The sequence below is a fragment of the Pelodiscus sinensis genome, chromosome 3 (assembly GCF_049634645.1).
Source record: "Pelodiscus sinensis isolate JC-2024 chromosome 3, ASM4963464v1, whole genome shotgun sequence".
Taxonomy (NCBI): Eukaryota; Metazoa; Chordata; order Testudines; family Trionychidae; genus Pelodiscus; species Pelodiscus sinensis.
The window spans coordinates 130,989,619-131,005,202 of NC_134713.1; the positions used below are offsets into that span (position 1 = coordinate 130,989,619).

A 15,584-nucleotide genomic window follows, 5' to 3' on the forward strand; every position below is an offset into this window, starting at 1 on the left:
CTGAATGGAGAATCATTGATTTACTGTGATGTTCACATCTCACACATCAAGAAAGACTAGAAGAGAAGAATATTTTAAGATAATGAATTTAGATTCAGGAAACAAGGTACAAAATAAAAGATATAACTGAGGTAATTTATTTCTATTATCTGAATCTGTTTTCTCAGGATATTGTATACCAATTGATTTATTTCAAAGATAATACACTATTTCCTCAGTAGAAATGCTCAGGGTACAAGTTACGAGCAAAAAGACAAACTAGCTATAAAATCCAGAGCTGACCCAATCTTTCATGGAAGCATGTTGATAACTATCCATGCATTAGCTGTGCGACGGGCTGTCCCTTTAAAACACTACCTCAGCGCAATTCAAAGGAGCAGCCGTGGAGCTAGGGGTCAGCTGGGAACTCTGCAGCTGATCCCGGGCTCCCCACGGCATTTCCCCAGAACCCAGGATCAGCTGGGGAGTCCCCAGCTGATCCTGGGCTATGGGAAAATGCCATGTGGAGCTGGGGTCATCTGGGAATTCCCAGCTGACGCTGGGCTCTATGGCAGCTGCCCCTTTAAAACTCCACCTCTGTGCATTTCAAAAGGGGCAGCTGCCGTGGAGCTCGGGGTCAGCTGGTAGTCCCTAGCTGACCCCGGGCTCCTAGTGGCATGCAGCATAGCATGGAGCCAGGGGTCAGCAGGACTTCCCACTGGCCCCAGGCTGTATGTGGAGTTCCACATTCCTCCTTTGAAAGGCAGAAGAGCCCTAGAAGGGGCTCTTGTACATTTCAAAGGAGGAATGAGGAAGCACCTATTGACTAGTCAATGGAAATTCCATCGACTAGTCAATTAACCACATTTTAACATCCTTAGGCCCTACGCATGCTGTCTGTACCCAGGAGGAATGCTTGTTTGTTACAGCAGCTGGACACATTGAAGCTGATCTACCCCTGGGAGAGGGGAGACTCACTAGTAGGTTAAGGGCTATGGCACGAGGATGTTCTCTCTTCTCTTTCATGCATTAATTTATCATAAGAACTTGTTTGGAGATAGTTGGTGTCATTTTCATTTGTGATCATGGTAAATGTGGTAGAAAAGTATCGTTCCCTACACACAGTTTGCTCAGGCTGTACCATTATTTGCCCTATGAAAACCTAGTAATAACAACACTCCTTTGTGATTACTGGCTCATCACTGAATTTGCCTCCAAGAAAGAATTTCATCAGTACTCACCATTTGTTCAGAATAGGGCAGCAGGTTTGCAAATTGGTCTGAACAACTGAAATCATATTACACTCACACTGCTTATAAAGTCTTAGCCCTACTAACTTGGTGAGAACCTTTTAAAAAAAGTTTTTAATGGGGTAGGCCCTGGCTCTGTTTGAGATATTCCTTGAGCATCTTTTCAGTAGGTAGATGCACTCACACATCAGCTACCTTTCAGGAATTCAACCATGGTACATTTGGTAGACAGGTTTGGTTTGGCTTTGGTTTGCCATCTCAGTCCATTTCTCCCTATTAAAAAAAGGTTTTTTTGTATGCAGGGCCCTTTTACCTTCTCCTATGTCTACTCACCCTATTAGTACTGGACATTCTCAAGCAGTTTTAGTTGCTTCAGTTGTGGAAATGTCTAAATGATCTATAAATAAAAGCTTCTGGTTTTATATAGCTCTCTGGCTGCTTTGACGGGGTGGGTGGGGAAATGCTTAACAAGATGGTTATGATAATTAAGCAACCAAAGCCATATTGCAAAAAAACTGAGATTGAGCTCAAATTTTAGTAAAATGGTAACAAGATTTGGACTAGCGATAATTAAAATGTTAGATACACAATTAGTCCAGTCAACTAAATTCTTCACTAAGGCAAAATTTGCAGGTAATAAGTTAGCCACATGAGGGCTCTCCTGTTGTTCCTGACTATAAGAAAAATATTGCAAATTACAGTCCAAGGCAAGTGTAATAATGCAAACATTAATTTTCAACATGTTACATTTATAACAGTTCTCTAGATACAGTTACAATGTCAAGAAAATCAGACTGAACTTATTATTCTTTCCATCAATGCAATATGAAAAGTGAAAGGGGTAGGGGGGACTATGAATTTCACTGTATTTGGTTACAGATTTTCCCCACAAAAGTACACCTATTGAAATGGTTATTTTTCCTCCCATGAGAAAGTGATCCAATCTGTCAGCAACCACAGATTTCCCTTGTACTTCTGTCTTGTACAGCTTGTAACTGTTGAACTTTCTCACTTTGTCATGAATCTCATGCCATGAATCTCAATTTCAACAGCTTCTTTTGGTTAAGGAAAAGTAATGGTGCCTATATTCTTTTGTTCAGCCACATTTCAGAGGAGTACCCAAGCATGTCCTTAAGTTCCGTTATTTATCAAGGACTAAAGTGCTTTCCTGAACAAGAATGATTTCTGGGTGTTAAAAATCTAAAAGTGGAAAGGTTTTACACAGAGAATATTGGGTATACAAGAATGCTGGAACACACGTAGCAACCATTCTCTTGCTAGTGAGCTTTTGTCAGAGAGCAAGTTATTCATGTGCTTTGTTAACATGTGCGTCTGTGTCTGTGTGTGTAGAGATATGTTATTTTACATGAATAGTATTAAAACCTCAGACTGACCCAGTATCTCTATCTGCAGTAAATACTATGTTGTAACAGGAGGTTCAACTGAAGGTAAATTTCTGGCTCCCAATAAAATTCAGGTGTTAAATGATATTCCCCATCTTTTTAAACAGGCAAAAAGACATTCTCTTAAGAACTCACCGACACAAAGAGCTCTGATTTTGTCTCATTCAGCTGAAGCATCAGTTTATGTTGTGTATCATACACCCCATACAGTCTCTTAGACCAGCTTGGAGGCACTTTATTCTTGTATTTTAATGAGCTATACAAGGCAAATATCCTTTGTAAATCTAGGACGAGGCAGCTACAGTTGTACACGATGACACCGAGTTCTTTCATCTGTAAAATTAAAGTTCGTACCATTAACAGGGTATCTGGCTAGCACATTTTTTTTTAAATATACAGAATGCATACAAAAAACATTTCCACGTGTATATCCTGGCCATTCATTTTTAGGTGTTGTTTTAGATCTGCTCCTCTTTCAGGTGTTTTTGGTTTTGTTTGTTTTTTGTTAGTTTATAAGATTAGCATTCATTCTCGGTGGAGTGGCATGTTAGCGGGCTGTGGCACAAGCATCAGTGTTCACCTCCAGGAGCAGTTTTGGTTTTCTAGGCTACAGGTAAATGAGTTAATTCTTCATGGCAGAAAGGATAAGATGTTCATGTTTCATATATGGCAGACATGATGAGAACTTTGGTCACTATCAGTAGTCACATTTGCTGTGGCTTTGGGTAACAGAATGTTTCAGTGACTAGGACACTGCAGTTGGAGGCAGAAAAACTGGAATCTATCTGATTCTGCCATTGACAAGGTGTGAGACCTTAATTAAGTCACTTCACTGCGTAATGCTTTAGTTTCTCCATCTGAAAAATGAGGACAATTCTTTCTGTTCTCTTGAAAAGTATTTGAGATCTATGCACAAAAAGATCCATAGAAGGTGAAGTACTATTGTTATTTCTTGTTCTAAGTTAAAGAATATATAAAAAAAGGTAAATATTACACTGCAATAAATGTCTTTTTTTTCTTTGACTAGCATTAGCATCACACTAGTCAATGCATTTAACTGAAAGCAATTCTCCCAGTTATCTTCTGGTTTGACTTAGATTTTACTAAATATATCCAGGCCCAGCCATAGGGAGCTCACCAGACAGGTGTTAGAGGCATTCATGGAATGCAAGTACTTTCCTTTCACTCCCTGATAGTCCAGGCTGGGAGCTACCCAGCTGTGCGGCACAGCCAACCACAGCGTGCCACCTTGGACCCCATATACTCTTTGGCCAGGCCTGAATACTCCTCTCTAGTATTTAATATGTTCATATAAATTTCCTCTATCAATGGGTGACGCATATCCCTTCTGCAGTCACATCGTGTCAGTACACATAGTTTCTTTCTACTGAGTACAAAGAAGTTCCTCAGTACACATAGTTTCTTTGCCCTCTTTTGTTTTATAATGGCTCAAGAAACATTTTCACTGCTGTGGGTCATAGATACTGTCGACCTCCCGTTATCTGCATTCCACCCTCATTTAAACAGCTCCAAAAATACAGATGGATGCCATTCACATACCTAGCTGTGTCTTGGAAAACAGTATGTGCTTATTCCAGATTAATGCTTAATGGTTGCTTGCTGCCCTCTGACAAGTACAGGGTAGCATAACGCAGACAATGTGACATCGGGGTGGACGGAGCGCCAATTCTGCAGTATGCTTCATTTCCCCTGACATCAGAGAAGCCCCTTTGCCCTTTGTAGTGTCCTTGGGAGCAAGCCAGTTCTAACAGGTATTGATCTGGTTACAACATCTTTCCAATGGATCTGATCCTGCACCATGGAAGCCAGTGGGAACTTTGTCACTGAAAACAAGGTGCAGGATCCAGCCCTAAGGTTTTATGGCCCTCCCCAAAACCACAAAGCAAACTGCTCAAGTTAATGCTGACAGAATTAGCAATAGCCTCCTCTCCACACTGCAAGATCCCTGAGGAGAGAAGTAACTTGACAGAAACTTTTAGCAACGGGGTCTAGAGAAATGAGCCTGCTCATGGATGATATGTACATCAGGGCTGTGTGACTCAATCATCTCCTCATGGCTAATTCTTGCTTTGGTCTCTGTTATATGGTTACAATTTTCCTTTCTCTGTATTCTTGGTATTCATGTTCTTGGCTCTTAATGTTACCAAGACTCTCTTTACTATTCCATTCTGTGCCCTCTTCCCATTAATGGAAGGACATTGTTATATCCGAAGAGGCCACCTCAGTTTGCCACACTTGCATCCATTGTAATGATTTATCTGGCTGGGAAATAGCAGAGAGAAGTTCTGTTCCTTTCAATCCACCAGCAGAAGAACTACCACAGTGCGGGCTGACAGATTGTACATTATGCCTTGCCACAGTGACCAATTTTCTATACCTAGTTCTTCAAGATCCTCTTACATTGTGTAAGATTGAAAAAAAGGAATCCTAGTATATGCTAAGGGTATGTCTACATTGCAGAGTAAAGCTGTGACTGCAACAGTGGTGCACAGGTAACAATAGCAATGTCGATATGGCAGCATGGGCCACAGAGGGGGCTAGAAACCAGAGCCCATTTGGAGGCACCCCAGCAGAGTTGCCAGACCTTGGTAAACCCCATGTTGCCATGTCTATCATGCTAATGTTACCTAAACTTGCCAACTTCACTTGCAGTCTGGACATACTCTTGCTGACAAGAAAAAGCTGCTTTGTGATAAAGGGTATCTGCTAATTGCTCATCTGTTTTCAGATTGGTGGTGAACCATTTCAAAAGTGCATACTCATCACCTACCTTTATTGTTTGCTTTTTAACATTATTTAAGACACTTTGATTTGAAGACAAGTATCCCTGTTTGTATTCAATCAAGCAGTGAATCCTTTCCCATGACAGACCCATCTTCCTCTATGCTCTGTTGCTTTTTACAGCTATGTGCAGAATATTCGGTGGTGAGGAAAGGCTGCCCTTTCCCTAGTTAATTACAAAGCCCATGATACTGCAGGCATTTCAGGGCCTGGGCAGTGATGATATCTCTTTCAAGGATGGATTTTGCCTGAAGGAGTATGTTGCCCAGTTAAGATGAAAAGATTCCCTTGTTATAATGTGAGGACTCCTATTGTTATAGATATGACTTCTTGAAAATAGCTTCAGAGGAGAAATAGAAAGAGATGGCTTTAAACTAAGAGAATCAATATCTGAGGATTATCTGGCTGAAACATGCAACTAAGAATCATCTTAGAGATCTTATTACCCTGGTAAAATCCTCCAGGGTAAGAGCTAATAGGGTAAGCTGTGTTTCTTCACCCAGTGTTTTGGAAGTTACTTATACCCTAATGAAAACCCCACTAAAGAACAGACTAGAGAGAACTCACAGCCTGGAAAAAAAGTCTGGAGGAAGGAAATCTACGGAAGTGAAAACAAGAATAACCAGTGGTGGGTGTAGCAGGAATCTCTAGGGTTGTCCTTAAGTAATCACTTTAATAAAGAGCATTTAGATGCCAGCTTGCCCAAATACACAAATGGCCCAGGGTCCTGAAAGTGAAGCAAAGTGCACATTACTATTAGCTCCAAGCATCCTGGGCAGCTTCCAGGATAACACCTACAGCATCCATTTATTGCACTGAAGAAAACCTTTTAGCAAATTCATGTGACCTTTTAGACCCTGGCCTTTTAGACAACTGACCTTTTCAATACATTGCTGTGCATAATTTTCACTATGTTTGAAAACAGATCCCATTGCAAATGGATGACTGAAGCAGAAACAGTACTACACAGCAAGTTAATGCAAAAACAAAATACATGCTACACTGAGAGTAACACCAGCCATTAGAGCATGATAAATCAATTACTAGGGTCTATAACGACCTAAGCTCCTTGGCATCTTATAAATAAGAAATTACATAATTATAAAAATGTTTAAATGCCACTGTAGACTTGGCCATAGTTATATACAGCAGCAACTTTGCAGTCAATTAATAAGATGTGCCATCATTATTCACTTTGCTTATGTACCAAAACATCCCTTTCTATCACTTATCAGTATTCCTTGCCACTGACTGCTCACTTATAATATTATGTAGCACTTTTAATGTTGCATGAGTCTTCTCAAATCATACATCATCATCGACTTCTATGGGCATTTTCATCCAGTATTTAAAGGGACCTAGTATTTGCTTCAGCTTGAGCTAGTCAACATCCGGAGTTTAAACTGAACTAAATGGCTCCCTAGCCCCAGACTCATAATTCCACCCTTTTCTGACACACTGCGTAGGCATGAGTTCACTGCGCTGTTTCTGGGATTGGAATCTCAACCCGATGGGTGTGTCTAGACTACCTGGATCCGTCGATGGAGCCATGTAGATGAGGCAGAACGACAAAGGGAAATGAAGCGGCAATTTAAATAGTTGCCACTTCATTTAAATCAAAATGGCCACCGCGCTGTGCTGATCAGCTGTTTGTTGGCACAGCGCGGCAGTCTAGATGGGGATCTGCTGACCCCAGAACCCTTTGTTTCACGAGGCTTACAGGATATGCCGACAAAGGGGTTCTGGGGTCGGCAGATCCATGTCTAGACTGCCGTGCTGTGTGGACAAACAGCTGATCGTCACAGCGCGGCGGCCATTTTGATTTAAATGAAGCAGTGATTATTTAAATTGCTGCTTCATTTCCCTTTGTTGAGTAAACTAATCTACATGGCTCCGTCGATGGAGGCCCCCTCTACAATGCACCCAGTCCCCTTCTGGTCTTCTACAGACCCACCGTCAAGAGCCTTGAAAGAGCCCAGGATTCACGCCAGTCCCAGTTAGGGTGCTTTCACCTGTGGCAATGCTTGGCCTTGGTGTCACTGGTGTCATGGTCCCTAAGCATTCCCAGTACTGCCTCAGTAGTGTCCCCCACCACGGCCATGCCACACCCTATGAGGTGCTGCTTGCCCCACCTCAGTAACAATCCTTTACAAAGCTCCACCTCCTGTTACAGCTCACGAGTCCTCCCACCCCACCTCGACCTGCCATAAAATGTCTATGCCCAGATGTGGCCTTCAGACAAAAAAAGTTTGCTTACTCCTGGCTATTGCACACAATGCTGCTGCAAACTACTTTCTGAATCCTTCAACTGCTACCCCCACACTGCTTTGTGGGTGACCATTGCTTACCTGTCTGTTTACCTGTGTGACCTTCCTTGTTCTGGAGTTATGTCCCCGCCCCCCCAGTTTATAAACCTGCTATTGGCCAGTTTTTCTCTATTTGCTCCTGGATTTCAATTTTCCACAATATCTGTGACAGTGCTTCAGTTTCCCTACAAAATGCCTCCAGCAGGGAACATGTAACCTGTCCAGTTTTTGAGGAGCTCAACAGGATTTTAACAAACCATCTGAACCAGGCATCTTGTGAAAATTGGAGGCTGCTTTCTGCCTATTCCTCCCAACGGTGAGAAGAAAGACTCATCAAAGGATGAGCACGAGGAGAGAAAGTGATGTGATCTCCCCAGAAAGCCAGGATCTCTTTGGGGTTCAGGGTACTGAGGCTGACCAACTGAAATGTGAGCCTGATTCTGAGGCAGCAACCCAGCCCAGAGCTATAAAGGCTGATTCAACAGAGAGAAGCTTGGCATGTAAATTTTTAAATATATTTTTGGACTTATTTAATAATTATGTTTCATTGTATTATGATGACATTATGTTGCCATACTAGCTTCTGTTCCAAGTGCTCCATCGCTGCAGCTATTGTACTTGGATCTGAGCTAGAAACCTTCCTGAGTCTGAGTTCCCACCTCCCTCCATTTTTTCATACTGTACATTTGTGCACTTTTCCAATGTATACCTTTCCATAATGGCAGCTACTCTGGCCAAGCAATCAGCTTCATTTCAAGCTAAAACCACAACTACTAATTATTTTCAGGTTCATGCCATCGAGGGAACATGCGCGTCTATTTATTTTACTTTTTGCTTCCCTCAACATATGGGGCTCCCCCCAAAAAAGCCCTATGTGTCATCTCAGAATTGCTGTCAGCAGCACTACACAGCTGCAACCTCTATCCCACCAACTACCATGGCAAAATAAAATAAGGAAAACATTGTTCATGCAAAATGCAAAAGGAGTATCAAGACACTTGCTACAGAAAAATACATTTGCTTAGTGTTCTCATTTTACATGGGAGGGTAGACATAGGTTTACATACCCTTAAAGCTATAAAGAGCACAGCTCTTCTGTGAATGCGCTGTAACACACATGCTTACAGACTAATAAGAGCAAGTGCTTCAGGCAGAGGTGAAAGTAAGTGGGTGTGCCCTGGTGTGTAGCTCTGTCAAGAGCTGGCTGAGCAGTGGCAAAAGCCAGCAGGGAGCTATTTAAAGAGCTGGCAGGGACCTGGGTTGCAATAGGATGGTACCTGTAAAAAATTTTAAGTTACTTTCAGCCCTGGCTTCAGATTATCATTACACTCTCCTGTCTGGATTTTTATGCACTTTTAAAATATCTGCAGGGGAGATTAAATAATCTAAATCTGAAATTGCTCAATTTTAGTTCTGAGATTATGAGAAATAGCTGCACAGCTGTTCCCCCCTACCACAGCATAGCTTGTGACTCCCTTCCACTCCTGGAAGACTTCTAGAGAGAAGTTATTCTTAGGAATAACTTCACAAGGTATCTTGTTGATCTGTCCTTTGTCTTTTTCAAAACAAGGTCATTCTTTGTCTGCTAATCCCCTGCCCCAGAGTAACAACAGGGAGAGCCTAAAGGGGATATAGGAAGGATTAATAACCAGTTTATCCCCAGATTCACCCTGCTAATCCTGCTGACGCCAAATAAGCACCTCCAAGGCTCAAAAAAAGGGTGCAAAGCCAAACAGGGAACATAATTCCCATCCCCAGTCTGGGAACATAGTTAGAATTATAGAATTACAGGGCTGAGAGAGACCTCAGGAGGTCATCAAGCCTAGCCCCCTGCCCAAAGCAGGACCAATCCCAACTAGTTCCCAGTCTCTCACCTCTCTGCCTTTAGGATACAACTGCAGAGCCAAACAGCTTATACTGCACAGAGAGAAATCCCAGTTCCTCATGCACATGCCACTTACCATTTCCAAAGTTCTCATAAGACTCTGGGAAGAACCTCAGAGAGGTAAGGCTAGAAATGCATTTTTTAAAAAAATCCTAGCACAGGCTCTCTAGAAATTGAACAATAACTGCTCCTTATTTCTTTAATACCTCCACAGCTATGGAACCTACATTGGCCAGACCCTCAAGGAGAATCTGGCAAATTGGAAAGGGGTAAAATGGAAAACTCAGGGGCTGTGTCTACACTGGGCCACTTATTCCAGAAAAGCAGCTGCTTTTCCGGAATAAGCTGCGAGCTGTCTACACTTGCCCCTTGAATTTCCAGAAAAGCACTGACGATCTACTGTAAGAAATCAGCTGCTTTTCCGGAAAAACTATGCTGCTCCCGCTCAGGCAAAAGTCCTTTTTCCGGAAAACTGATCCGGAAAAGGGTCCGTGTAGACAGCCCAGTAGTGTTTTCTGGAAAAAAACCCCAATCGCGAAAATGATGATCGGGGCTTTTTTTCGGAAAAGCGCGTCTACATTGACCACGGACGCTTTTCCAGAAAAAGGGCTTTTCCGGAAAAGCCTCCTGCCAATGTAGACGCTCTTTTTCCGGAAATACTTATAACAGAAAACTGTTCTGTTTTAAGCATTTCCGGAAAAGGGTGCCGGTGTAGACGTAGCCAGGATGAAATATTGCCGACATCAGTACAGAGTCTAGAACACCCTCAAAAAATGCAAAGAGTCGGAGGCTGTCTCTGAGAGTGGAGGGGCAACCTGATCAGGAGATTCCTGGTGAGATTGTTCCATTGGCAAAGGAATGCCTGAGAGTTGCAAAGGAAAGCATTGCCATGGTCAAGAACAGTGATATACTGAGGCATACAAAAGCATATACCTGGAGGGCATACAAAGCCACAATGCCCTATTGCAATGCACATTACTATGAAGGCAGCAGACAATGTAGTACTGTAAACTAACACCTAGCCACATTCTGCAGCCCCTGCATAGTACAGTTACTGGCATAATGATCCACAGGTCTAGAAACTGGGGGGAAGGGTCCCTGGGCAACCAACACCTCCATTTTGAGCCAGAGGAAGCACTACCCATCCATTCCTGGAGGATTAGATATCACAGAAAGTCCTGCTCAGAGAGGCCACGGTGACAAAACCCTGCAGCAGCATGACTGGTTCACATCAACTATTTAAACCGGGAAGCTAGCCAACAGTGCTGGTCAATACGCTTGGGGTCTTCCTCTTTTTTTTCCACGTGTATTCTGGGTGGTTCCACCACTGCTGAAGACCCTGGTATTGCTCGACGAGCTGCTGCTACCGCCATATCATCTGTCCAGGGGTGTGGTAGGCAAAGTACCCAAGCTGAATTCATACACCTTTGAGTGCTGAAATACTGCACAGCAGCCACTGTGTATTTGAGATTGCCAGAATCATGGCATAGATGGTGCTGGGTATACACTGACCAACAGCAATTAGAAAATGCTGTTAGGAACCATAGGCCAGAGATGAACCATTGGATTTTTTAAAATCAGAACTATTCTCCCACAACACACAGTGAGGGAAAAAAACCCCAGAATGCACACTGCTCAGAAATGAAGCAAAGGAGCACAAAATAATGCTTCAAGACTGCTATGCTGACAGTTTGCAGCAAACCACCACTATGTGTATGCAATGATGTGTCTCATCAGAGTATGCTGTGCCATGTGCACTCTTTTACCGTGGTGGCGTGTGCGCTGCATGTTACCTATCACATAGCAAACACTTGAAGATTAACCCCCTTTCCCCCACACAATATAGACTAGGCATGTGTTTTTAACTATGGCTATTCAGAAGGGCTCCTACACAACAATTCGTTACAAAACATACTGAACACATAAGAAGCTAGTCCTTCCCACTGTGGGCTTGAATGCTATGCTAATAGGGGCCTGAAGCAATAATAAATAATAATGTGGGAGGAAAGGGAAGTTTGCATTAATAGGAATTACAGAACCTTCTTCACTCACCAACATATTGATAAGAGGATCGATTCCATAAAGCCAAATTTGTTTTCTTGAAAAATATTATTCTTAATAAGATTACTGTGGCAGTCTCTCCTATAACAGGATTACAGCAAAGAGTGGTTCTTATCACAAATCCAACTTGCCTAATATGTCTCACTCACAGAACCATCATTTTGAGGTAAAATACAAAAAGGTGTCAAGATTGTGATGAGGCAAAAAGAGCTCCAGCATAGCCTTTTCTTAGGTTTTACCTCAGATAATCTCTACGGATTTTAGTTTCCTGCAAACTATTAAAAATTATCTTAGCTAACACTTAGCTGGCATTTGAAAGCTCTGTCATTTTCGTGAGTTTAAAAAACAAACAAACAAACAAACAAACAAACAAACAAACATATATTCAACAACTGTCCCCAATGTGTGTGTGAGTATGCATGGGTGCAGAAAAGATCACCAATTTTTTTAGCTTAAATAAAGCAATGTATTTTTTCACTATTCTTGTTTTCTGAAATAGCAGATCCCCAACATGGTATTTGATTTAGTCCTGGTTTGATTGCAAGGAATCTAATCACTATGAACTCTAATTTCCCAGTGAAATTCAGTCTAAAGCAGACACCCACCACAAAAAATTTTAACTTGAACAGTTGAAGTTTAGCATGTTGATAAGCAGCTGAAATCAAGGCTTGATAATGGGAAGTGTCTGGCAACCTTAATAATAGGCAGTGCTACAAATCCCAGTTATAATAACCTGTTTCTTTAGAGAGCCCATGTACATTAAAGGACAAGAGTCTAGTGGCAGCACTTACAAGTGGGGAATGGCAATGGATCAGAAAATGTTCCCAGCTGGCTAGTTGTTTAGTTGCAGCTGTAAATTATGCTCTACCCCTTATAGTTATAACCATTTGCAAGCCAGTCTTCTAACGTATCACTCCTTATAAATTGCAATACTAAGATTTGTGATCCTGTTAGATTTCCACCATTTAAGTTGGAAGTTCTATAAAAACAGCTGACAAGATTTAGCTTCTGCTGGACTAGAACAGGAAAACAATTCCTTTGCAGTTTTGGATGATATCAAAATACATTTTGAGTCTGAGATTTGGACCAGGTCCCAGTGGTGTTGAATTTTGAAGATTATCGTTCAAGCCATTGAGCCGAAATTAAACCATGAGCACATGACTAGCGTGAGGTAGTACTTCCATACTCAATGCTCACAACATTAAAACAGAATGGGACATAACATTAAAGGGGTAATTAGTATAAAACCCATGACAGGTGGCAAGTGAAAGTCAGAGAATACAGGGGGCATATGATGCCACTGTAGAACTGGTCCATTACATGTGGAATGCCAACCAGAGTCAGCCCAGTGTTTTCAAGTCCTCATCTTCTGTATGTACATTAGACTCAGGCTGCATTACTGTAACCCCTGCACAGTTAAAGTCCTACAATAATCACAACTTAGTACTTTTACTTCCACTGTTTATTGAAGAAGAGCTGCCTCAACACAGTATGGTAGGACCTGAACTGAATGGCCCATTATACAACTTGTTTTCCTTACATTCAACACCTACTTGACATCAAAAGCTAAGTATAGAACACTTCCAGCCCCCTCAATTAGCCTCATTAGCACCAGTATGACAATTAACAGATACTCCCCCCTCCCTCCTTTTTCTGTTATAAATTGTGAGAGTCCCCCCTTTTCACTCCACTCTGTTCACCTAAGGAAGTGGGTTTTGCCCACGAAAGCTCGTGATACTATATATATGTATATATATATTTGTTAGTCCCTAAGGTGCTGCAGGACTACTAGTTGTTTAACAACATGGTAAGGTGGATGCTCTAGGGTGCTGACAATTCATTATATCCTGGAAGCTACTGCCTACATTTCTTTTCCTGGTGGTGCTATGGGGCAAGGGTAACAAACTGAAGAGTAGTGTGCTACCACTACCAATTCACAGCACACTATATAACAGATCAGATGGTTACTAGAAACCACCATATTTCACACAGCTAAAAGAAAAATACACTGAAAAAGAACATGATTCTGCACATCATCTGTACCCAAAGATACCTCAACACAGAGAGAATGGAAGTCAAACACAAGTAAAAAGGGAAAATTTTGTTTTAAAAGCTCATAAAATAATAATGAACAAAAATTAGGAGGAGGAGAAGTATTTGAGAGGAATGAACTAATCATGCATCTTTGATGTAGAAGAAATCATTTAAGTACTTAATACATTAGGATAAGTCCATCTTCCCTTCTCTCTCTGAACTACAGTATAGATTATTTCTTCAACAACCTGCCCTAGTAATATGAAAAAAATACTTCAATCAAACATCTTAAATCACTGGCATAGGAAAGCTGCACCACTGATATTCCTACACATTTCCATGCAATGAGGAGATAGAACATCCAAGTCCAGTTGCGGTTGCTGATAGTGCGGAATAATGAACAGAAGTGTGGTGCTGAGGGTGGAATTGATTCCGCTATATTCATTGCTATATACCTTAATTAATATCACTTAACACAAACACAGCTCACTTTTTCATAGACAAATGAGTCTTCAGTTTACATTTTCATCTGTCCCTAAAAGTGGGAACAATTGTTACTTCAATTTTCTTGACTAGGAAAAAAAATACTCACAACTATAAGAAAATCTTCCAAGATGGCTTTGGATTTAGTTCGTGTTTGACTGCAGGAAATGCAATCAGTATGAACACTAATTTGATTTTGTTTCCGTTTTCAAATTTGGTTTTTGTTACATATGTCAAAGACGACACTGTTCTGAAGAGTCAAACATTATACTGGCATCCATTTCATTGCTTGTGAGTATCTTCATCTTTCAAATTTCATTGTCACTCACAGGGCATTAAACAGTTTGCTACATCAGCAGATTCCTAGAAGAATAAATGTAGCTTCAAAATCCTATCAGCTTCCTTAAAAACCTGGAATCTCACACCCTCTCCTCCTCCCTACCCCATTCCACCCAGATACATGCTTTGTTCCTCTATTTCACTGTATAAAGTGTAATTCTATTTCACTGGCCTGTCAGAACACCTCACATCTTCCTTATTCAGTTGGAACTCACAGCATGAGCACTTAAATGCTTTTATTTTTTCCCCTTGGCATAAATAATGCCTGCAGTCCAAACTGTCCCAGCTGTACAACATAAAAACCACATCAGAATAAAGAAAATATTTTATGTACCCATTCTTTGTCAAAGAGGAAGGGCTGTTTTCTTTGTGCCTATAAACTGGAGATGTAACAGCATGTGATTGGCTAGTATGATGCATTATTAACAACACTACTGCCACACAACATGGTGGCATTTTCTTTTACATAATTGATTATGGATGAATAGCCAAGTGGTACTTCCCTAATGTTGATGAATCATAGAAAATAGGAAAATAACTAAATTTTCTTCTATACTGTCATTAGCTGGGTACTTCACAGTGTTCCTGAGACATAACATATGTTTTTTTTACATATTAAAAGAATGCTCTGCCTAGTTATAGTATTGTATAGGCCAAAAAAGGGACATACTGCAGGCTAAAGATGCCAGAGATTCGGCAAGTTAATGAAAAGTGGCCAAAACACATTTTATAGCTTTTACATGAATTCAACATTAAACACAAACAATTGGAAGGAACCAATTTAATTTTTTATCTCAGATATTGATAGGCTAAAATGGAGAATATCTCCTACCTTAATATCAGAATAAGTACAAACTAAAACTAAAATTTGAGTTGGAAAACTTCTGCTCAAATGGTTGAAGTTTGATACACTTTAAACAAATGAATTTTATAATGAGAATTGTCAGACAATCTTAAATATAGACGGTGCTCTTAGCTCCAAGAATAATACTAGATGATGAAATAAGGAGGGGATGGTCTAGAACCAGCAGAGGCAATCAGG

The 15,584-nt window shown here is 41.1% G+C and overlaps 1 protein-coding gene across 11 annotated transcripts in view; it reads right to left on the reverse strand.

Annotated features, from left to right (window-relative positions):
- PLD5 (phospholipase D family member 5) overlaps nucleotides 1-15,584 on the reverse strand; it is a 235,978-nt gene that overhangs the window by 35,131 nt on the left and 185,263 nt on the right. For all 11 annotated transcript variants that reach the window (XM_006135188.4, XM_014579599.3, XM_075924841.1 and 8 more), the window contains one exon: nucleotides 2,768-2,965. In XM_006135188.4, coding sequence (XP_006135250.1) covers nucleotides 2,768-2,965 — 198 coding nt within the window. The remainder of the gene's footprint in view (nucleotides 1-2,767; nucleotides 2,966-15,584) is intronic.